This window comes from Cetorhinus maximus, chromosome 14 (assembly GCF_964194155.1).
Source record: "Cetorhinus maximus chromosome 14, sCetMax3.hap1.1, whole genome shotgun sequence".
NCBI classification, from domain to species: Eukaryota; Metazoa; Chordata; class Chondrichthyes; order Lamniformes; family Cetorhinidae; genus Cetorhinus; species Cetorhinus maximus.
Window position 1 is genome coordinate 108,538,707 of NC_135892.1, and position 23,185 is coordinate 108,561,891.

The following is a 23,185-nucleotide window of genomic DNA, read 5'->3' on the forward strand; positions in this document are numbered from 1 at the left end:
TCACCCAAACTACCCCGAAGCACAATAAACACTAATTTATTCTCTTTCATACGTTCCTCTTCATCTTCTTCTCTCTCAATCCTTCTTTCTCCCCCGCCTCCTTTCTCCATTTCCCCCTCTCTTGCAGGTTATTTGAAGATGCCGCAGTGAAGCTGAATCTCAACGCTCTGGTGGGATTTCTCAATCAGCTACGGAGGGCGTCGCAGGCTCAGCTTTTTGACTCCATTACCGAGACCGTGGACTACTCTCTGGCGATGCCAGGTAACAGTCACCAGCTCTGCTGACCCGTCAGATGCTCCCTATAGTGAGGCTGCTGGGTTTATACTCAGGTGTCCAACGTGGATTTTGGGGAAATTGTCAGTGTTGGCCGTTGTAAGCTCTGTAGGGCCCATTGGAATTGCTACATGTAAAATGACCAAAGTCCAGCTAGTTCATCTTCTTTCTGGGTAGTCACACAATACAATGATGGTGGAGTTGTTGACTAATCACAGGGACCGCTCTTGATTGATGAGTTTACAACAGAGCCAGATGTAAGGGGTGGTATTTAATGGAGGCACAGGGGTCTCACTCACCGTTTGGAGAACAATGAGAGCCCTGCATCGCCTCTTTTTGGGAAGGCCCACTGAATTAAGTACTGGCCAGCGGCGGGCCTTCCCCGGGATCAAGGACTCCAAGGGCGGCAGTCCCGCCTGCCAAGAGCTGCTGGCTAATCAGAGGCCGGCAGCTCTTCGTTGCTTGGCAACGACAACGCCACTGGGGAGGCAGTGGCTGGTGCCGGTACTACACCCAGCTGAGGGCCACGATCGTCGAGCGACCCAGGCACAGGTGAGTGATGGCAGAAGGCGGGTAGAGAGGTGGGGGCTGTAGGTTGGGGGAGAGGAGGGAAGGGTGGGTAGGGGGTTGGCTCTCAGTGGGCCCAACTTTCCAATGCCAGGTTCCTTGATCAGGCACTGAGTGCCTTCAGATGAAGGATCACCATGGAAACCCACATGCAATCCTGACAGGGTCTACTTCTCGGTCTTAAACGGAGGTCTCATCTGCCCCCAAGGCCCCATCTGCCCCCGAGGCCCCATCTGCCCCCGAGGCCCCATCTTCCCCCAAGGCCCCAACTGCCCCCAAGACCCCATCTGCCCTCTCAGGTGGATGTGAAAGACCCCATGGCACTATTTCGGAGTTGCCAGGGCAAGTGACGGAGTCAGTAGCGAGGGAACGGAGTTTGGAATGGGGACCGAAAACAATGGCATCAGTCTTCACAATGTTCAATTGGAGGAAATTCCTGCTTATCCAGTCCTGGATGTTGGATGAGCAGCCTGTTAGTCTGGAAGCAGCGGAGGAGTTGAGAGAGCTGGTGGTGAGGTAGAGCTGGGATGTCACCAGAGGGTGTGTGGAAACCAATGCTGCGCCTTTGGATGATGTCACTGAGGGAAAGCACGTGGATGGCAAATGAGAGAGGGCCAAGGATCGACCCTCGGGGACACCAGATGCAACGGAGCGGGAGCAAGAAGAGAGGCCATTACGAGTGATTCTCTGGCTCCGATTAGGTAGATAAAATGGAACCAGGTGAGAGGAGTTCCACCCAGCTGGATGACAGGAGAGGCGTAGGAGGAAGATGGTGTAGTCAACCTTTGCCTAAGGTGACAGACAGGTCAAAAGGACGAGGACGGACAGTTCGCTTCTGTCACAGTCACGTAGGATGTAATTTATGACTTTGATAAGAGCAGTTAAATGGGTTTTTAATTCCTTCTGCTCTGATTCACAGGAGAGGCTAGGTCCACCCATGACCGGCGGAGTGCCCTGCACCTGTTCCGACTCGGTGATGTGATGCTACGAATTGTACGCAGCAGACCCTGTCCCCTGTTGCACCTGATGAAGACCTGGAGTGTGGTGGGCCCTCACTTAGCAGAGGTAAGCGCTCGATTCCATTTTAAAAAAATTTCCACTCTTGGATACAAGCATTGCTGGGAAGGCTGGCATTTATTACCCATCCCTGGTGCTACACTGAGGGACCGCTGCACTGAGGGAGCACTGCACTGAGGGAGTGCTGCACTGAGGGAGCGCTGCACTGAGGGAGCGCTGCACTGAGGGAGCGCTGCACTGAGGGAATGCTGCACTGAGGGAATGGTGCACTGAGGGAGCGCTGCACTGAGGGAGCGCTGCACTGAGGGAGCGCTGCACTGAGGGAGCGCTGCACTGAGGGAGCGCTGCACTGAGGGAGCGCTGCACTGAGGGAGCGCTGCACTGAGGGAGCGCTGCACTGAGGGAGCGCTGCACTGAGGGAATGCTGCACTGAGGGAATGGTGCACTGAGGGAATGGTGCACTGAGGGAGTGCTACACTGAGGGAGTGCTACACTGAGGGAGTGCTACACTGAGGGAATGGTGCACTGAGGGAATGGTGCACTGAGGGAGTGCTACACTGAGGGAGTGCTGCACTGAGGGAGTGCTGCACTGAGGGAGTGCTACACTGAGGGAATGGTGCACTGAGGGAGTGCTGCACTGAGGGAGTGCTACACTGAGGGAGTGCTGCACTGAGGGAGTGCTGCACTGAGGGAGTGCTGCACTGAGGGAGTGCTGCACTGAGGGAATGGTGCACTGAGGGAGTGCTGCACTGAGGGAGTGCTGCACTGAGGGAATGGTGCACTGAGGGAGTGCTGCACTGAGGGAGTGCTGCACTGAGGGAGTGCTGCACTGAGGGAATGGTGCTGAGGGAGTGCTACACTGAGGGAGTGCTGCATTGAGGGAGTGCTGCACTGAGGGAGTGCTGCACTGAGGGAATAGTGCACTGAGGGAGTGCTGCACTGAGGGAGTGCTGCACTGAGGGAATGGTGCACTGAGGGAGTGCTGCACTGAGGGAGTGCTGCATTGAGGGAGTGCTGCACTGAGGGAGTGCTGCACTGAGGGAGTGCTGCACTGAGGGAATGGTGTACTGAGGGAGTGCTGCACTGAGGGAGTGCTGCACTGAGGGAGTGCTGCACTGAGGGAATGGTGCACTGAGGGAGTGCGGCACTGAGGGAGTGCTGCACTGAGGGAGTGCTGCACTGAGGGAATGGTGCACTGAGGGAGTGCTGCACTGAGGGAGTGCTGCACTGAGGGAATGCTGCACTGAGGGAGTGCTGCACTGAGGGAATGGTGCACTGAGGGAGTGCTGCACTGAGGGAGTGCTGCACTGAGGGAATGCTGCACTGAGGGAGTGCTGCACTGTCTTATGGATGAGATATTAAACCGTCTTCTCTCTCAGGTGGACCTATTTTTCCCCAGCGTCCTGGCTAATATTTTTCCCTCACCCAGTATCACTAAGGAACAGATGATCAGATCTTTAACACGTTGCAGCTTGTGCAGCTAATTGGCTGCTGCATTTCCTACATCACCACAGTAACTCTGCTTCACAAAGTACTTCATTGTTGTTGGCAGCTGTCCCTCGATTCGAGGATGACCCCTACTCAGGGACGCGTGTTTCTGCCATGAGTCTTCGTGTGACAGGACAGGCCCATTCTTGATCTGCATATCTTTGGGCACTTGGGGGTGGGGTGGGTGGGTGGGGCGGGGGGGCAGTGGGTGACAGGATGTCCCACGAGGTAGAGGGATCCGGAGTACAGGATTTTATTCCTTTCCCTTCCTTCCCTGCCGCCGCTCTGCCTCATCATTAAGACTTTGTGACTCAAAAGTTCGTTGCAGCTTGATGGACAAGTTGTGGCCGTCTTGACCGATGGGTAGCAAGCTCCTCCCAGTTCTGATGAAAGGCCATTGACCTGAAACGTTCACTCTATTTCTCCCCAACGACACTGCCTGACCTGCTGAGCATTTCCAGAATTTTTTTGTTTTTGCTTTGGCACAAGAGGAATGTGGGGATATTCTTAATGAGCTGATATCCGATGTGGATATTTTTTTAATCGCGTGCTTTTCTCCCCTTTTGTTTTTCCACAGTTATTGCAACTAAATGTGTGATTTTGTTTTTCCCAGGCTGCCTGTCACAAGGAGAGACACGTTTCCCAGAAAGCGGTTTCCTTCATCCACGATATCCTGACTGAAGTTCTAACAGACTGGAATGAGCTGCCGTATTTTCACTTCAATGAGGCCCTTTTCCGACCATTTGAGCACATCATGCAGTTGGAGCTGTGCGATGAAGATGTGCAAGATCAGGTAGGGTCCGACGCGAGGTGTGCCCAGTAGGGTTTTAGTCACATCTCCCATGTTTATTCCATGACAGGCCACAAATTCAAAATGAGGTTCCTTTCACTGTGGAGCCAGTTGGAGGCTTGTAACTGCCTTTTGATCTTACATTGCCTCTGCCTGCGCACCCGAAAACTACTGAAGTTATACCTACCAGCCCGATTGAATGTTAATTCTCATTGTATCAACAACCTCTTTGAGCTTCACCTTTTAACAATGAAACCCCACTCATTGTACCAATTTTATTAGTAATATAAACATATGGCTTGGTAGCTGCTAGAAAGGCATCAAGTTTTCACCCCACTTGAATGCTCTATTCAAAAAATACAAATACACTCTACCTCTCTGTTTACATCTCAAACTAGCACATATCAAAACACCCAGACTAGCTGGCTTTAATCCAATTAAGACACACCCGCAGACTAAACCTCTATTTTAAAAGAAAAATATTTTCCAAAATATCATATACATTAATAGCTTCATGACACAGAGCAAGAGGGATAACCTTAAAATTAGAGCTGGGCTGTTCAGGGGTATTGTCAGGAAGCATTTCTTCACACAAAGGGAATCGGGAACTCTTTCCCCCAAAAGAGTTCTGTTGAGGCAGAGGGACGTTGAGGGTGGGTGGTGGTGGGGCAGGGGGGAGGGGGGAGCTCAATTGAAAACTTCAAAACTGAGATTAATAAAGTTTTGTTAGGAAAGGGTATTAAGGGTGACAGAATCAAGGTGCGTAGTTAGAAGTAAGACCTAATTGGACAAGAGAATAGGCTTGAGGGGCTGAATTTTTGTTCCCATTTTCCTGTTTGTTTCCTTTCTCATTTCCTCTTTTTCTGAAGAGAAGCACGAGGTGACTGCTGCTGGCAGGGACGCGGTGAGGTCAATTGAAAATGTCAAAACTGAGATTGTTAGATGGTTGTTGGGTAAGGCTAAGAGCTTTACAGAACAAAGGTGGGTGGATGGAGATAAAGATACAGAGCAGTCATGGTCTAACCGAATGGCAGGGAGGATGTGGGCATGATGGCAACATCAGCATTTATAGCCTGTCCCCAATTGTCCTTGAGAAGATGGTGGTGTGCCACCATCTTGAACTGCTACAGAGCATTTTTAGGTGGGGAGGTTCAAGGTTTTGGCCCAGCGATTATGAAGGAACAGTGATATGTTTCCAAATCAGGATTTTGTGTGACTTGAAGGGGAACTTGGAGATGGTGGTTTTCCCATGCATCTGCTGCCCTTGACCTCCTGGGTGGTAGAGATTGCGAGTCTGGGATTTGCTTTCAAAGAAGGCTTAGTGAGTATGTTCTTCGGACAAGGTGCGCTGGTGGTGGAAGGACTAAATTAATGTGGTGAATGATCAGCCAATCAAGTGGAATGTTTTGTTCTGGATGGTGTTAACCTTCTCGAGTGTTTTTGGAACTGTACTCATCAAGGCAAGTGGGGGGTACTCTGTCACACTTCTGAGTTGTACCTTGTAGGTGGTGGATCGTGTAGATGACTCTGGGAGTCAGTAATGATGTTCCGTCTAAGCTGTGTGGTTGTGTAGCAACCAGAAAGCCCCCACGCCGCCTGTGCACAAGTCAGGCCCCTTGAAATGATTTTGCGTGGCCTGCCCATGCACAAAGCTTGAAAAGGCACAGTCATTTAAAGAAATTATTTATGCACTTGAAAAATAATTAGAGTGAACATTGGTCAAGAGGTGAGTAACTCACCACAGAATACCCAATCTTTGACCTGCTCCTATAGCCACAGTATTGAGTGACTGGTCCAGTCCAGTTTCTAGTCAGTGGTGACCCCCCAGAATGTTGGTGGGCAATTTAATAATGAACATCAGGGAGGTGGTTAGACTTTCTCTAGGAGATAGTCATTACCCGCACTTACGTAACAGGAATATTATTTGCCACTTATCAGGCTATGTCTGAATATTGTCCTGGTCTTGCTGCATGCAGACACTGTAACCTGTGAATGTTTGCACTTATGTTGGAGGGAAGGTCCTTGATAAAGCAGCTGAATATGGTTGGGACTAGGACACTATGCTGAGAAACTCCAGCAGCGAAGAGCTGGGACTGAGATCATAGGCCTCCAACAACCACAACCTTGGTCCCTTATACTAGCTATTACTCAAACCAGCAGAGGGTATTCCCCCTGAGTCCCACTGACTTAAATTCTACTCTGGCTTCTTGATGCTGCCTTAACGTAAAGGGCAGTCAGTCTTGCCTCACATTTCTGCTCTTTCGTCCATGTTTGGACCAAGACTGTAATGAGGTCTGGAGCTGAGTGATCCTGGCAGGAACCAGACTGACCAAAAATGAGCAAGTTATTAGTGATTAAGTGTAGCTTGCTAACACTGTCAACTGCACCTTCCATCACTTTGCTGATGATTGGGAGTAGACTGACAGGCCGTTAATTGGCTGGTTTGGATTTGCCCTGCTTTTTATAGACAGGGCATACCTGGGAAATGTCCACACTGTTGGGTAGATGCCAGTGTTGTAGTTGTACTGGAACAGTTCATTAGGGACATGACTAGTTCTAGACCACATGTTTTGAACACTAAAACTGGGATATTGTTAGGACCAAAGCCTTTGCTGTGAACTAGAAGCAGGCGACAGCACTGATCACTGGGACACCCCACTCGTACTTTGCATCCCTCACTCACTCTCAACAATGTCACAAAACCAGTGCTATTGTTTCTTATTCTTTAGCCATTATTTTATTCTTGCCTCAAGATATGCCCCGCTTCCTATATCTTTGAACTTAACTAAGTACCTGTCATGTGGAACTTGGCTAAAAACTTAAACGTCTAGACACAACAAATCTTAGAGCTAACTGTTATTCAAATTTGCTCAAAGATGTGGGTCAGACAGAATCTTCCATTTCTGAATCCATGTTGAGTGCAATTTTCTAGTTGGTCATTTTATAGGTAATCTTCAAGTGAATCCCCGATAATAGATTTAATCATTTTGCCCTTCTTCAGCAGGAAGCCTAACTCCATCTGCCTGTCACATTTGGCTATATGCCATTCGAATAAGAGATGCCCTGGGTTTTGTACAACAGGTGTACACAATATATCTTTAAGGCGCTGAGTAAATCAATACACACTGCCCCAACTTTGTTTCCTCTCCTAAATGGACTTGTGTACTATGGTAGGTTCTTGGCATAGCCAGTTTAGAGCTTACATAATCAGTGTTAGCAGCAGGCATGTGCCTCAGCTTCCAACCAGTGTGCATTATGTATGAAAGCAATTTTTCATTCTAAGGGAATAGATCATGTGCAGCGATAGTTTAAAGCAGCTGAGCCCCAGGAATACAGGACCAGGTTGAATGTAGAAAGATCAATAGAATTATCCAATGACCCATTTTCTCAGTTTGTTTTGTTTTTTGTTTGAACAAGTCTGTTGGATGCAGATAAGTAATTGGCCACTAATCCTCCAACATGTTTCAGCAGGAGCCTGGAGTCCATTTCTTTACACTTCTTTGTCACCAAACTAATATTTCATAAGACTGTGCATTATGTTGTTTAAAAACACATGTATATTATGCTCGTTCGTTTAATTTAATTCTATTATATGTTTCTATATTTAACGTTTATCCTCAGCATATTTTTTATCCACAAAATGAAGATTTAAGGGGACTGTAATATTGTAGCCAACTCTCTTCTTTTAATAGTATTGCTACCCAGAGTGCATTTTATTTGTTTTTCTCATTATGTTTTCTGTTAATAGCAAATCTGTACAATATATTTCAAGGTACAATTATGCTGCTGTGTTCTGAGTGGGTGGGAGGGTGGACCCAATTCCGTTTGGTCCTTGTTCATTTCACAGGCCGTGACAAAGAAGAGTAAGTGTAAAAAAAAAATGGACGTTGCATTTTCCACCAGTGCTGGGCTCGGGGGGGACAACCGTGCATTTCTGTTTCCATCATTGCTAAGGATATGCAGGCCATTCAAAAGTGAAATGACTGGGGTTTTTCTACTGCGTTCAGTTGCAAGGCTTGCCAGAAACACAGATCAGTTTATTTTCTTAAATGGTGCATAGTCAACCCACTTGTGATATGGCTGATTTCCACTGTTAATTTCTTAAGGTGGGCGCCTCCTTTGCACCACGAAGGGTACGGGTGTCTACAAAGGGTATGCAAATTTGATAGAGATGTTCAAAATCATGAGGGGGGTTGGACAGAATAGATAGGGAGAAGCTGTTCCCGCTTGTAAAAGGATCAAGAACGAGAGGGCACAGATTCAAAGTGATTTGAAAAAGAAGCAAGTGTGACATGAGAAAAAAACGTCTTCACACGGTGAGTGGTTCGGGTCTGGAATGCACTGCCTGGGAGTGTGGTGGAGGCAGGTTCAATCGAGGTACTCGAGGGCGTTAGATGATCGATTCTATTCAAGTAATGTGCGGGGGGGTACAGAGAAAAGGCAGGGCAATGGCACTAGGTCATTATGCTCATTTTGAGAGCTGGTGCAGACTTGATGGGCCGAATGGCCTCCTTCTGTGCCGTTAAAATTCTGTGACAGGCTTGAGGGGCTGAATGGCCTCCTCCTGCTTCAATGGTCAGCGTGAACAGACACTGAATTTCCTGTCTTGTGTGCCATGTAGGTGATAACGTCGATTGGAGAGTTGGTGGAGGTATGTTCACCGCAGATCCAGTCTGGCTGGCGACCACTCTTCAGTGCATTGAAGACAGTGCACAGTAATAAGTCTGATGTGAAGGAATATCTGATTGGTGACTATTCTATGGGTGAGTAAAGTAATGGAGACTCTCTCCACCCAGCACCAATTGTCCCTTATAACAGCCCAACTGGGTCATCTGCACAACACTGTTTCATTATATCAGAGTTCACTCCAGTGGTAAGAACTGTTAGTTTATACTTAAAACATCTAACAATCGCTGTTAGTTACTTAAAAGTCCCACTGTGTGGCTCACAGTAATCGGTCTGTTTCTGTTATACCACTCACCCCATTTTAAAGCCTACAGTTGCTACGTTCCCATTAAATAACTCACACCTATAACACTAGCCCTGTTATGCAACTCCCCTTGTTGTCATAAAGCTCCCAGTAATAGCTTATCACTCCTGTCAGAACATGCTCACAACGGAATGTTGCTATTCCACATCATTGCTCAGTCCCCGTCACAAACTCTATTCCCCAGCCACCAGCTCCATTCTTCTCCCTGGTCTCTGTCTGAGGCTGAACCAGAAGGTTTGCAACCTTGGAGCCTTATTTGACCTGAAGGTGAACTTCCAACCACATATCCGTGCTTATTTCCACCTCCGTAGCATCGTCCAACTCTGCCCTGCCTCAGCTTATCTGTTGCTGAAACCCTCATTCGTGCCTTTGTTGTCTCCAGACTTGACTATTCTAACATGCTCCTGGCTGGTCTCCCACATTCTATCCTCTGTAAAATTGGAAGTCATCCAAATCTCTGCTGCCCGTGTCCTTCCTCACGACAAGTCACCATCCACCAGTCACCCCCTGTGCTCACTGACCTACGCTGGCTTCCAGTTACACAATCGCTCAATTTTAAAATTCTCAATCTGGTTTTCACAGTCCCTCACCCCCCTGGTCTCACCTTTCCCTACTCCGTAATCTCCTCCAGCCCCACAACCATCCAAGATCTCTGCGCTTCATCAATTCTGGACTCTAATTGCTCTGCCATGGGCAGCTGTGCCCAAGCTCTGGAATTTCCTCCTTAAACCTCCCCACCTCACTTTCCTCTTTAAGATGCTCCTTAAAACCTGCCTCTTTGAACATATTTGTGTGAAGGTTTCCTTCTGTGCCTCAGTGCCAATTTTTGTCGGAGAACACTCTTGCGAAATGCTTTGGAATGTTTCATTACATTAAAAGCACTGTAGAAATCCAAGTTATTGCTAGAAGGTTTTCTTTAACAGCGTTCTATCAACGCCTCTCCTCCCATTATAAATCTGTTCACTGTAATACGATTGTAATCTCCTCCTTTTATAAGGCCTCTTTGATGTGCGCCAGCTGTGGCTCAGTTGGTAGCTGTCCTGCTTCTAAATCACAAAGTTGTGGGTTTAAGCTGATTCTCCGGTATAGTAATGGGGGAGTGCTGCACTGATAAAGCTGCCAACCTTTGAACATATCAAAGTGTGCCTTCGTCTGCCCTCTCCAATGGACTTAAACAAAATCCCACGGCATTATTTTGAAGAAGAGCAGGGTAGTTCTCCCCAGTGTCCTGGCCAATATTTATCCCTCAGTCAACACCACAAAGAACAGATTATTTGCTCATTATCACATTACTGTTTGTGGGAGCTTGCTGTGCACAAATTGGCTGCCGCTTTTCCTACAGTGACTAAACTTCAAAAGTACTTAAATGGTTGCAAATCACTTTGAGAGGTCTGGTGGTTGTGAAAGACGCTATATAAATGCAAGTCTTTCTTATATTTAAACCACTGTCCTTCTGATACTCTTACTTCCATTATAAGGGATACAGCTATAACATTGTTATAACTCTCTCCCCACTATGAGGCTTACCGTTATAACATAAGAAGGCTGAGAGGAGATTTGATAGAGATGTTCAAAATCATGAGGGGTCTGGACAGAGTAGATAGGGAGAAACTGTTCCCACTCGTAAAAGGATCAAGAACGAGAGAGCACAGATTTAAAGTGATTTGCAAAAGAAGCAAGTGTGACGTGAGAACATTTTTTTTTCACACAACGAGGCAGGTTCAATTGAGGCATTCAAGAGGACATTAGATGATTACTTGACTAGAAACAATGTGCAAGGGTATGGGGAAAAGGCAGGGCAAGAGCGCTAGGTCATAATGCTCAATTGGAGAGCTGTGCAGACATGATGGGCTGAATGACCTCCTTCTGTGCCGTTAAGATTCTGTGAACATAGTTACTCACTCCCACATAGTCAGTTATAACACTGCATAATGCATTTGTTTCCAGCTTAAAATTCCCTCAGCTATAACGCTACCTTTGTTGTAGATCCAACCCTCACTAATAACCTCTCAGATCTAAATGTGAACTGTTATTAAAATGTTAATAGGGACCTAACCTGTGGAAATTGTGTGCCGTGTTTTCAGCAGTGTTATTTGCACGACAGAGGTAGGGTAGCATCATGGTTACATTAGCGCCTTGGGACATTTCATTAAGTTAAAGGTGCTCATATATGTAAATATATATATATATATATGTATAAGTTGTTGTTGTTATTGGACTAGTAATCCAGAGACAGGGGTTCAAATTCCGTGGCAGCTGGAAATTTAAATCAAATTAATTAAATAAATCTTGGATAAATGGTAAAGTTGACCACGAAACTACTGCATTTTTGTAAAAAAAATACCATCTGGTTCATTAATGTCCCTTCGGGAAGGAAGTCTGCCATCCTTACCTGGTCTGGCCTACATATGACACCAGAACCACAGCAAAGCGGTTTTCCCTTTGAAATGGCCTAGCTGGCCATTCACTTCAAGGGGCAATTAGAGATGGGCAACAAATACTGGCCTTGCCTTGAACCAGAATAAAATTGTAACACGCGCACTGCTTATTTACCAAATACCCAGTTACGGTGTGAGTTGGTTGATTGTAGACAGATTACGTTTACTGTTGTGTGATCGGTCACTTTTCCGTCGGCAGGAAAATCCCAGGCTCCGGTCTTTGACGTCTTTGAAGCATTCCTCAACACGGATAACATTCAAGTGTTTGCGAATGCAGCCACGGACTACATAATGTGCCTTATGAAGTTTGTCAAGGGTTTGGGTAAGCTCACTCTTACAGCAAATTACAACCTTGTTATGTAATGGTTTAGAAATGTGCAGCACAGAAACAGGCCATTCAGCCCAACTGGTCTGTGCCAGTGTTTGTGATCCACACGAGCCTCCTCCTCTATTGCACCTTACCCTTGACTGTGCATCCTTCCATTCATTTCTCCCTCAATTGCCTGCCTATTTTAAATGCATCCAAGCTAATCACCTCAACCACTCCATATTCCAACCACACTTTGGTGAAGAAGTTTCTCCTAAATTCCTTATTGGGCTTGTACTGACTATCTTATAGTTATGGCTCACAATTTTGGGCACCCATCCACCCACCACCCCCCCCGCAACAAGTGGAGATGCCTCCCTGTCTACCCCTTCAAAGCTCTACTTAATTTAAAGACCTCCATAAGGCCGCAAAACCCCTTAACTGTCCCACCCTGTTCTGACTTACTTGATAGTTATAGCCTAAACTTGCAACTTTAAACCCTTAACGTATCAAAACAGCCCAGCGTGCTTTCCAAAGAGAAAGACACTAAGAAGTGTTGCAGGTGGGGTGGAGAAGAGAAAGAGGGAGCTCACAGTCAAGGAAGTGTTTGAATTCAGATACTACTGTCCAATTCCTCAGAGCTCCCCCTTAAGTCAATCCCAAGCCAGCTGGTAAAATATGAAACTAGACACTAATACTTTTCCTGATAATATTTACAGAATGCAGCACGTAGTCTACTTTCTACCTCCTACCTCCGTGTCCCACGGTCTCTCTTTATAAGTGCTCTAGGTACTTTAACAATGCCCTTCACCTGTGCATCTTAAAATGAAATTGTCGCTAGCACTCCCCTGCATTGCCTTTGTGTCCTGAGTGTGAGGTTAGCCGAGCCGCACAGACCAGGTTCAGTCGCTGGGGCGTTCTGAGTTTGTTGGCATCATCTCGAGCTGGATGCTACCAGCTCCTCTGAATGGGGACGTGGCCAGGGTGCCCTCTCCGGACTGCCATCGCCCTGTGGCCCATGCAAGAAAATGTGGGTGAGGTCCAGTGAGGGCGTGCGACATCCGACTGGCATTTGCTTTTGAGTGTTAGGCACGACCTGTGGCCGTGGTGAGCTGAAGCGGAAAGCGCTTAGTGTTCATGATTGTGCCACTGCTGTGAGCAATTCATACTCTTGGGGGTAGAGAGGAGCACATTAGCTAAAAGCCTGCAGAAGAAAACTTAGTTATTCCACTCATTCGTAGGAGCATTGGAACATGGAGGGGCTATTCAGTCCCTCAAGCCTGTTCCACCATTCAGTGAGATTATGGTTGATCTGTAACTTAACTCCATCCACCTGTCCTAGCTCCATATCCCTTAATACCCTCGCCTATCAGAAATCTATCAATCTCGGATTTTAAATAATTGATTGAGCTCGCATCTCCTGTGTTATGTGGGAGAGAGTTCCGCACTTCTCCCTCCCTTTTGTGAAGAATTGTTTTCTAACCCCTCTCATGAATGGCCGGGCTCTGATTTTAACGTCGTATTCCCTTGTCCTAGATACCATCTCCTCCCCAACTAAGTGGAAGAAGTTTTTTTTCTATCTACCTGATCAATTCCTTTCAAAATCCAAAAAACTTCATTCAAGTCACCCTTCAGCTTTCTGTATCCGGGGAAAACAAGCCTAGTTAATGTAATCTCTCCTCATATTTTAGCCCTTGGAACCCTGTTAACATTCTCTGTTGCACTCCTTCAAAAGCCTTTGATATCCTTAAGGTCCAATGCCCCAGAATTAACCACCTCCCCCTTAAGCCGTCAGGCAGAGGACTAGCATGAGGCACATTTTTACTCGCCTCTAACTCATGTCTGTGTCTTTGGGTTCCTTGTTTTGCGGGGGCTTGACTGCTGGTGAGAGGATGTTTCCCCTCATAGGGGTATCTAGAACTAGGGCCATAGTTTCAGAATAAGGGGTCACCCATTTAAGATGGAGACGAGGAGGAGTTGCTTCTCTGAGGGTTGTGAATCCTTGGATTTCTCTCCCCCCAGTGAGCAGTGGAGCAGGGTCACTGGATATATTCAAGGCTGAGTTAGACAGATTTTGGATCTACAAAGGGAGCCAAAGGTAATGGAGAACGAGCATGAAACTGCAGCTGAGGCCAAGACCAGATCAGCCATGATTTTATTGAATGGAGAAACAGGCTCAATGGGCTGAATGGCCTACTGCTGCTCCTGTTTCTGATCTTCTTATCATCTTTTCACCATTGCCTGTTGATGAGGCTCCTCCACCTTCAGGTTTGTCTAAGGCTGAGGTGCCAAGTCAACCTTGCCGAGGTGGGGTTCAAAATTGTGGCCACTTCCAATCCCTCTAAATTTCAGTCACAAGCAATCTCCCGCTCCCACTGTTAGAGCACACGCTCCACGGGCAGGATTTTTACCTCCTCGGCCCACACACCGAGCTGAAAATCCAGCCCCATGTGAAGTTATATTGGCGAGCTGACTTTGAGTATAAATAGTGCCTTTAGTTATGTCTAAAACCCACTTTTCAGGAAAGGAAGCACAGCCTGAGTCACTATTCCCTTGAAAAGACAAGGCTGAAGAGTGTCCTTGTGGAGGTATTAAAATTCTGGAAGGTTTTGACAGAGTGGAAACAGAGAGAAGGTTTCCCCCTATGGGGAAGAGCATAACGAGAGGCCATCGATATGGGATAGTCACCAAGAAATCCAATAGGGAATTACCCAAAGAATGGTGAGAATGTGGAACTCGCTACCACAGAGAGCGGTCAAAGTGAATAGAATGGATGCGTTTAAGGGGAAGCTAGATAAACACATGAGGAAGAAAGGAATAGTGTTGGATGAAGAATGATGGGATGAGGTGCAAGTTGAAGACAAACGACAGCACGGGCTAGCTGGGCTGAATTTCCTGTGCCTGTGCTGTATCTTTCATGTAATTCAACCTCCTCAATCTTTGGGGTTTGAAATGCCCCGGTATTGGAATTTTGCTCAAGTTGAGACATAACCAGTTGGCTGATTCATTACCTCATGTGTGGGTCTGAGCAATGGGGGGGTCGGCTGGGCCTGTGTGGACCCTACCCTCAGTGGAGGTCACACACACACAGACAATTCCAGTAAGAGCCACAGGAGAGAAGTTGGGAGCAGGAGCCCTGGTTAATGTTCTTTCTCTTTGCCCATGGTGTTTAAGAGCAATTGTAACACCTCACTTTCTCAGATTTAGCTGACTCAGTATGGATGGGGATTGAATTCGGCACCCCTCTGGTTTGTATGACTCAGCACCATTCTGGGGTCACCCACAAGCCTTTATAATACCTGGTAAGCACCATATCAGAGCATTGCCAGTCAAATATATGGAGTGGTCATTGTACAACGACATTGAGGCGTTGGGCCATTTAGAAATTCTACAAGAGTTGCCAGGAGTATCCTGATGGTTCATACTGAATGGGAAGGTCACAAACTCGATCTAGTGAATTGTCAGAGTAAGGTATCTAATCCTGATTGCAATCGGGTGATTTCCCCATTGAACTTGTTGCATAATTGGAGAAGAAACGTGGACATGGTCAGGCTTCACGGTGATGCCCTCTGAGTTGGGAGTGGCATCATGGACATTAGGGCCTGAATTTTTGCTCCTGGCTGGTTGGGAGCACAGAGTTGGGACAATTCCCGGCTCCGCAAACTCGACCCGGAAAAAATTGCCCCAGACTTCGGATTTTCAGTCCAGTTGGGTGGGGGGTGGGGGAGGTTGGATAAAAATGGGAGTTGTGGCAGGTGAACCTGGAAACAGTGCAGAGGTGGGCTGGCAGGAAGACCTGCCTGGGTGCTCCGGCACTGTGCCGAAGCAATGTAAATAACACAATACACCAAAAACATCCCTCCAACCCTTATCCTCACACCACCCCCCCCCACCACACACACTCCCCATGCCCCTCTACCCAGCCCTATGACCCCTCATACCCTCCATGCCAACCATCTACCCACATCCCCTATGCCAACTCAGTGCCAACTCATGCCGACAGTTCTCTCCCTCCCCACCCCCCACCCTCACCCATCACCCTTTTCCCCTCTGCTAACTCACCCAGTATCCACCATGGGCACATCTTAGGACCCATGCTAAGATTAAATATATTTCTTACGTGTATATTAATGAATTCACTGTTCAAAACCCATTCACTACATTTAACTACTATAATGCCTTATAAAAACACGCATTGGAATCATAGTCCCACTTCAAAGAGTTTATAACTATTTGGAGCTACCAATCAAATTATGAACTGACAGGCACGCACCGTAATAAGGGAAGGTTGTGAAATCAGTCGTGCAGCACTAATCCTGTAATGATGACCCTCAGGCTTATGTCAACAGAGTGAAATAACAAGCACTTTTTTTAACACTGCAGACAGCTTTTTTTTCAAACATTTAAAGGGCATGAGTGTTGAATACCTTGACAGCTTGACAGCTCCTTTTGTCAACTCGTTTTTACAATTCCAATGAGCTTAAGCATGTTTTACACACATTCATGTCTGATTTTAACAATCCCAAAGGGCACCTTACCTCTCCCAGACAGCACTTGACCTCCCCCAAAGTGTACCAGAACCAAATCCAAAAGGGTACCTTACCTCTTCAACAAACTCCAACAGCTTTAGACCTTCTCTTACCAGGTCTAAAGTGTACAAATCATGTTTTGGATATCCCACCAGCAAATATCAGATCAGTCTGAGGCAGCTGCACTTTAACACGTGCAGTTTCAGCTGTGAACCATGGATGTGTAACTTAGAACTGCCCCCATTCATCCCCACCCCCCACCCCCAACGCCCACGGAAACAGTAGGAGCCGTGTTTGAGGGCGGGTCTTCCCGATCCGGGCGGCTGCAGCCATTTCTGTAATGACGGAGAAACCCTCCATCTTTACGAAAATTCAGGCCCAGGTGATGCTGCAGACGGTGATCCAGGGAGGGAGCCGACACCTTCAGGAAAACTGGGGGACAGGAATCAAGGAAAGAAACCAAAAGTAAAGAATGTCATGTGTTTCAAATGCTTGTGAATTACTGAAGTTAATTGTTTTTTTCACATTCGAAGGTGATGAGGATTGTAAAGAAATAGGAGATTGCTTTCCGGGTTTGGGATCCAGTTCCACAGATTTGTGCCTTCCCGCCCTCGATTACCTCAGGAAGTGTTCACAGGTAAAGACTATTCTCAGACATTCTCTAAAGAGATGCAGTCAAATCAGATCGGGTTTTGTTTTTGCTTAATTCATCATTAAAATAATGGTCCCTGAGACTCCTTGCTGATTCTGCCAGGAATATCCTGACCGTCTCACAAGGAGCAAAACCTTTGCCCACTCCTCACAGGGCAAATGACGTCCAGGAAAAAGGATTCTTCAAATGGGAGCTCCCATTCCTGAGCCTCGGTCAGGACCCAGCAGTGGCCAGTACACACACTCTCCCTCTCACCACTTTCAATCTCCAATCTTAACACCAAGTTTTTCTGGCTGTTCCTGCTTGTTCTGTTGACTCAGAACCTGACACTTTGGGCAAATGTTACGTTCGCTCTAACTCAATGACTACTTCCCACTCTGTCTGTCACCCTGCGCTCAGTGTCTGTCATAGAGTCATAGAGGTCTACAGCACAGGAAAAGGCCCTTCGGCCCATCGAGTCTGCGCTGATCAAACAAGTACCTAACTATTCTAATCCCACTTTCCAGCACTAGGTCCATAGCCTTGTATGCCATGGCATCGCAAGTGCACATCCAAATAGTTCTTAAATGTTATGAGGGTTTCTGCCTCTACCACCCTTTCAGGCAGTGAGTTCCAGATTCCCACCACCCTCTGGATAAAAAAATTCTTCCTCACATCCCCTCTAAACCTCCTGCCCTTTACCTTAAACCTATGCCCTCTGGTTATTGATCCCTCTACCAAGGGGAAACGTTCCTTCCTGTCTATCCTATCTATGCCCCTCATAATTTTATACACCTTGCTCCCTATTCTACCCTAGACTCTACATTTAATCTACGATAATAAGTCAACCTTGGCTCAGTGGGTAGCACTGTTATCACTGAAGGAGAAGGTTCTGATTTTGAGCCCCACACCAGTGACTTGAGCACATAATCCAGGCCAACATTCCAGTGTCCTACTGGGGGAGTGAGACAATGGAGTGTTGTCTTTCAGATGTAACGTTAAACACATTAATTTGTGTCTCTGTGTTCAGGTGGATGTAAAAAGTGCCAAGCCACTAATTCAAAGATGAGCATCCATTCTCCTGGTGTCCTGACCAATGTTTATCTCCCAAGGCACACCAAAGAAAACAAATTGACTGGTCATTTATTTATTTGCTGTTTGTGGGATCGTGCTGTGTACAACTTGGCTGCCGTATTTCCTAAATTACAACAGCAACTACACTTCAAAAATAATTCATTGGTTGTGATGTGCTTTGAGACATCCTGAGGATGTGACAGGCGCTGTATAAACGTGAGTTGTTTCTTTCCAAGCACCAGTCTCTGGGACCTTATAAGCAAGCCCTTAATCATTGTCAATGGAGAAAGCTGGGCTCATTAATGATTGTCCGCGAACAAACCCCTCGCCTTGTCCTCTCTCAGGAACTGAGCTGTGAGTCCAGTCAGACTGAAAACATGGACATCTTTACCCTCGAGATGAAATTACCAACGTAAGAACAAAACACGATGAGGTGTTGGCAATGGGAGCATAGCAACAGGAGGAGGCCATTCAGCCCCTCACACCTGTTCCATCATTCAGAGAGATCATGGCCAATCTGTCCCTCAACCATTACCCACCTTATCCCAAAATATCCTTGCCCGATTTTTAAAAAAAATCCATTGAGCTTGGTTTTGAAACTTTTCAGTTGACCCCCAGCCTTCAACAGCTTGTTTATGGAAGAGCAGGTTCCAGACTTCCGCTACCCTTTGTGCCATTTCCCCCCCAAATCCTTCGTCTTTGGTCATTTGTGTGTGTTTGGTTACTCCACTTAGTTACTTGCCAAAATCTACAAGATGCCTTCGAAGCCGATTTTCCACGGGGCACAGCTTGCCAGTTTGCCGTTTCGGGGACCAGAGAGATCGATGAGCAGCGAGGACGGGATTGAGTCAGTCCTCAACGAGTTTGATGATGACACAGGTAAACGGAATGCTTGGCTTCCTTTTTAAAAAAGTTTTGGCCACTTATATTTAAAGGAAGATGCATCGTACACCTTAACACATCACTTCTTGGGAGCTGCAATTTTATGTCCGGGACCATAGAATCATACAGTAGGCACAAGGAGGCCATTCTGTCCATCCTGCCTAGGCTGACTCTTTGGTAGAGCGATCCAATTTGACCCACTCCACTTGCTGTTTCCCCATGGCCCTGCTGGTTTCTTCTTATCAAGTATTTATGCAACTCCCTTTTGGAAGTTACTATTGAATCTGCTTCCAACACCCAATCTAGACATCCCATCGTAAACCTTTCCTGTCATTTGGAAGCATTAGGCAGTGCTTTCTGGATTAGGACAACCCCCTGTGTAAAAACGCCTCTCCTCGTGCCACCTCTACAAAAGCAGGTATGTCCTCCCCAGTATCCTGACCAACGTTAATCCCTCAACCAACTTCATTAAAAAGAGACTAACTGGTCGTTATCGCATTGTAGTTTGTGGGAGCTTCCTGTGCACAAAGTGGCTGCTGACTTCCCCACACTTATACTTAAGTATCTGTAAGCACTTTACAGTGTCCTGCAGCTATGAAAGGCGCTATATAAATATATGTCTTTCTTCTTAGTGACCATATAAAGTACTATTTCATGTTTCCTTTTGACACTATTGTCAATCTGTTAATGTTAGATGGAGACAGTCAGACGCTCCCCCAATAATTGCAGGGTGTCTATTAAAGGTGGAAGGGCATAACATTTTGAGAATGCTAAATGTTGGTCAACAAAAACGAACAATTATAAATCTGAAGTGATTAAAAAGCCTTTCCAATTTCCTGTTATTAAATTTCCTGAGGATTGTATTTTGATCGTTCTAAGGCGCTTCCTCCCAAGGAAATTAACTGCTGCTGGTTCTCTTACAGGATTGATTCAAGTCTGGATTCTACTGCTGGAGCAGCTCACCACAGCCATCTCCAACTGTCCACGCCAGCACCAGCCTCCCACGCTGGACCTCTTGTTTGAACTGCTGCGAGAAGTCACTAAAATACCCGGTAATAAGGGTGAAATGGGCACAGTCTACGTACTGCTGCACTTCCCTTCCTCCCTCCCTCCCTCCACCTGCCCCTTTCCCTCCACCTGCCCCTCTCTCCCTCCACCTGCCCCTCTCTCTCTCTCTCCACCTGCCTGTCACTTTCTCCACCTGATCCTCTCTCCCTTCACCTGGCCCTCTCTCCCTCCCTCCACCTGCCCCTCTCTATCTACACCTGCTTCTCTGTTTCTCTCTCTCTACCTCCCCCCTTCCTCCCCCTGCACTTCCCTCCCTCCACATGCCCCCTCTCCCTTCCACCTGCCCCTCTCCCTCTGCCTGCCCCTCTCCCCTCCACCTGCCCCTCTTGCTTTCTCTCCACATGTCCCATCTCTCGCTCTTTCCACCTGTCCCCCCCTCTCCAACTGCCCTTCTCTCTCCCTCCACCTGCCTCTCTCTCTCCCTCCACCTGCCCCTCTCTCCCTCTACCTGCCCCTCTCTCTCTACCTGCCTCCCCCACTCTCTCAATCTCTCCATCTGCCCCCCCCCATGCTCTCTCCACCTGGCCCACTCTCTCCCTCTCCACCTGCCCCCCTCTCTCCCTCCACCTGCCCCTCTCTTTCTCCACCTTCCTTTCTCTCTCGCCACTTGCCCTCCTCCTCTCTCTCCACCTGCCCCTCTCTCTCTCTCCACCTGCCCCATCTCCACCTGCCTCTCTGTCTTTCTCTCTGCCTGCACCCCCTCTTTCTCCCTCCACCTGCCCCTCTCTCCCTCCACCTGCCCCTCTCTCTCCCTCCACCTGCCCCTCTCTCTCTCCACCTGCCCCTCTCTCTCTCCACCTGCCCCTCTTTCTCCCTCCACCTGCCCCTCTCTCCCTCCACCTGCCCCTCTCTCTCCCTCCACCTGCCCCTCTCTCTCTCTCTCTCCACCTGCCCCTCTCTCTCTCCACCTGCCCCTCTCTCTCTCTCCACCTGCCCCTCTCTCTCCCTCCACCTGCCGCTCTCTCTCTCCACCTGCCCCTCTTTCTCTACACCTGCCCCTCTCTCTCCCTCCACCTGCCCCTCTCTCTCCACCTGCCCCTCTTTCTCTACACCTGCCCCTCTCCCACCCTCCACCTGCCCCTCTCTCTCTCCACCTGCCCCTCTTTCTCTACACCTGCCCTCCTCTTTTGCCTTCACCTAGGTCTCTCTCTTCCTCCCTCAGCCTGTTTACTTTTCTAAATCTTTCTTCCATCTTCATCTTTCTGCCACGTTGACCTGCCTCACTGCACCTACTTCTCTAGTACATATACCCAGTCCCTCATTTCCCCTCGCTACCTCCACTTCCCTCCATTTTACCTTCACCCATGACTGTTTCCCTTCAAATACATCTCTCCCCTTTTACCTGGGCTCTCACCCTTCATCTGCCCATCCCTCACCTAACCTTTCTCCTGCCTTCAGCAGCCTCCCTGCTCCTTCACTCTGTCACACTCTCCTACCTAGGAACTTAAGAACATAAGAAATAGGAGCAGGAGCTGACCATACAGCCCCTCGAGCCCGCTCCGCCATTCAATACAATCGTGGCTGATCTTGGGCTTCAACTCCACTTTCCCGCCCACTCCCCATATCCCTAAGAGACCAAAACTCTGTCTATCCCAGATTTAAATATATTCAATGATGGAGCATCCACAACCCTCTGGAGCAGATAATTCCAAAGATTCACAAGCCTCTTAGTGAAGAAATTTCTCCTCATCTCAGTCCTAAATGATTGGCCCCTTATCCTGAGACTGTGTCCCCGTGTTCTAGATTCCCCGACCAGGGGAAAGAATCATTCAGGGTGGATACAGAAAGGTTCTGGGGGGGCTCTGGAACCAGTTGACACCGTCTCAGAATAAGGGGCAGGCCATTTAGGACTATTCTCTACCCCAGAGGGCTGTGGAAGCTCAGTCATTAAGCATGTTCAAGACAAAGATCGATAGGTTTCTAGATACTAATGACATCAAGGGATATGGGGATAGCACAGGAGAATGGCATTGACGTAGGCAATCAGTCCTGATCTAGCTGAATGGCAGAGCAGGCTTGAGGGGCCGAATGGCCTACTCCTGCTCCTATTTTCCTATGTTCAGTGTCTCCCCTGTCATGCCCCTTCAGAGTCTTGTATGTTTCTTGAATTTGCTCCTCTCTCTCCCTCGCCACTCTCCACACCCTCCCTCCACGTTCCTCTGCAGCTGCCTCTTTTTAAGTCCCTCTCTCCCTCTTCCAGGCCCCAATGTCCCTTATTTACTGGTTGTTTCTCCTGGATTCACTGAGTTCCAGTTAAATGCAGTCAGGTTGGTGCGGTAGGGTAGCTGAATCTAGAACAATTGGCTGCTCCAAAGTTTGTTAAAACAAACATATTCTAGAACAAAGAGGTGACTCGGGTCCCCAATGTCTCAGTTTGTACCTTCCAGATAACCTCACAGAAAATAACCAAAATCACGCTTTCCATCTTCACAAATCCCTCAATCTGCTCCATCTTCCTCTTGAACGCACAATCCTGTTATTATAAACGTGGTGTTTTTTTATATGCTGCAATGTAAGATTGTGTACACGGCGAATTGAATTCAGTGAATTCAGGGCAGAAATGATCCACGAAAACAGATTTCAAACCACTGCCGTCTGAAGGAGCTTCATAGACGATGGCCGGGATTTTCCGACCCCGGTCGGGGGGGCGAGGCAGCGCCCCAGCCGGAAGTCCATTGGCTGGCGGCGGGACCGGAAGATCCCGGCGGTGGGCTGGTGTGGAAAATCCCGCCGGATGTGTCATCGGGGTCAGAACTTTCCCCTCGTCAGGCAGGCGTGGGCCCAGCCCGACCGGGAGTAAAATAGCGCGCGATGATGTTGGGCGAGCGTCCCGATGTCACCGTGCACTCGCGCGGTGTTTTGGTCGGAGGGCGCGCGCGGGAGTTGGCAGTGTGCCCACCAACAGTTAAGAGAGCTGTTAAGCCCATTAATTGATTCATTGAATTGAATTTTTTCCTGCCCGTCCAACCGTACGGCCAAGCGGCCTTTGTATTTTTTTCCAAACCTCATCCATGGGCGGGATGAGGTTTGGACCATTGATTTTAAAAAAAATAAACTCTTTCAAAACTCGTTTTTAACATAAGCCGGCTCATGTGACAGAGTCACTCTGTGCCATAAGACATAGGAGCAGA

At 47.7% G+C, this 23,185-nt stretch overlaps 1 protein-coding gene across 2 annotated transcripts in view; it reads left to right on the forward strand.

The window, feature by feature from the left end:
• The window catches only part of arfgef3 (ARFGEF family member 3), a 140,757-nt gene that overhangs the window by 95,697 nt on the left and 21,875 nt on the right, over positions 1-23,185 (forward strand). For both annotated transcript variants that reach the window (XM_078557463.1, XM_078557464.1), the window contains exons 20-27: positions 128-261; positions 1,760-1,905; positions 3,959-4,138; positions 8,757-8,898; positions 11,763-11,885; positions 16,933-17,036; positions 18,839-18,983; positions 19,910-20,038. In XM_078557463.1, the coding sequence (XP_078413589.1) occupies positions 128-261; positions 1,760-1,905; positions 3,959-4,138; positions 8,757-8,898; positions 11,763-11,885; positions 16,933-17,036; positions 18,839-18,983; positions 19,910-20,038 (1,103 nt within the window). The remainder of the gene's footprint in view (positions 1-127; positions 262-1,759; positions 1,906-3,958; positions 4,139-8,756; positions 8,899-11,762; positions 11,886-16,932; positions 17,037-18,838; positions 18,984-19,909; positions 20,039-23,185) is intronic.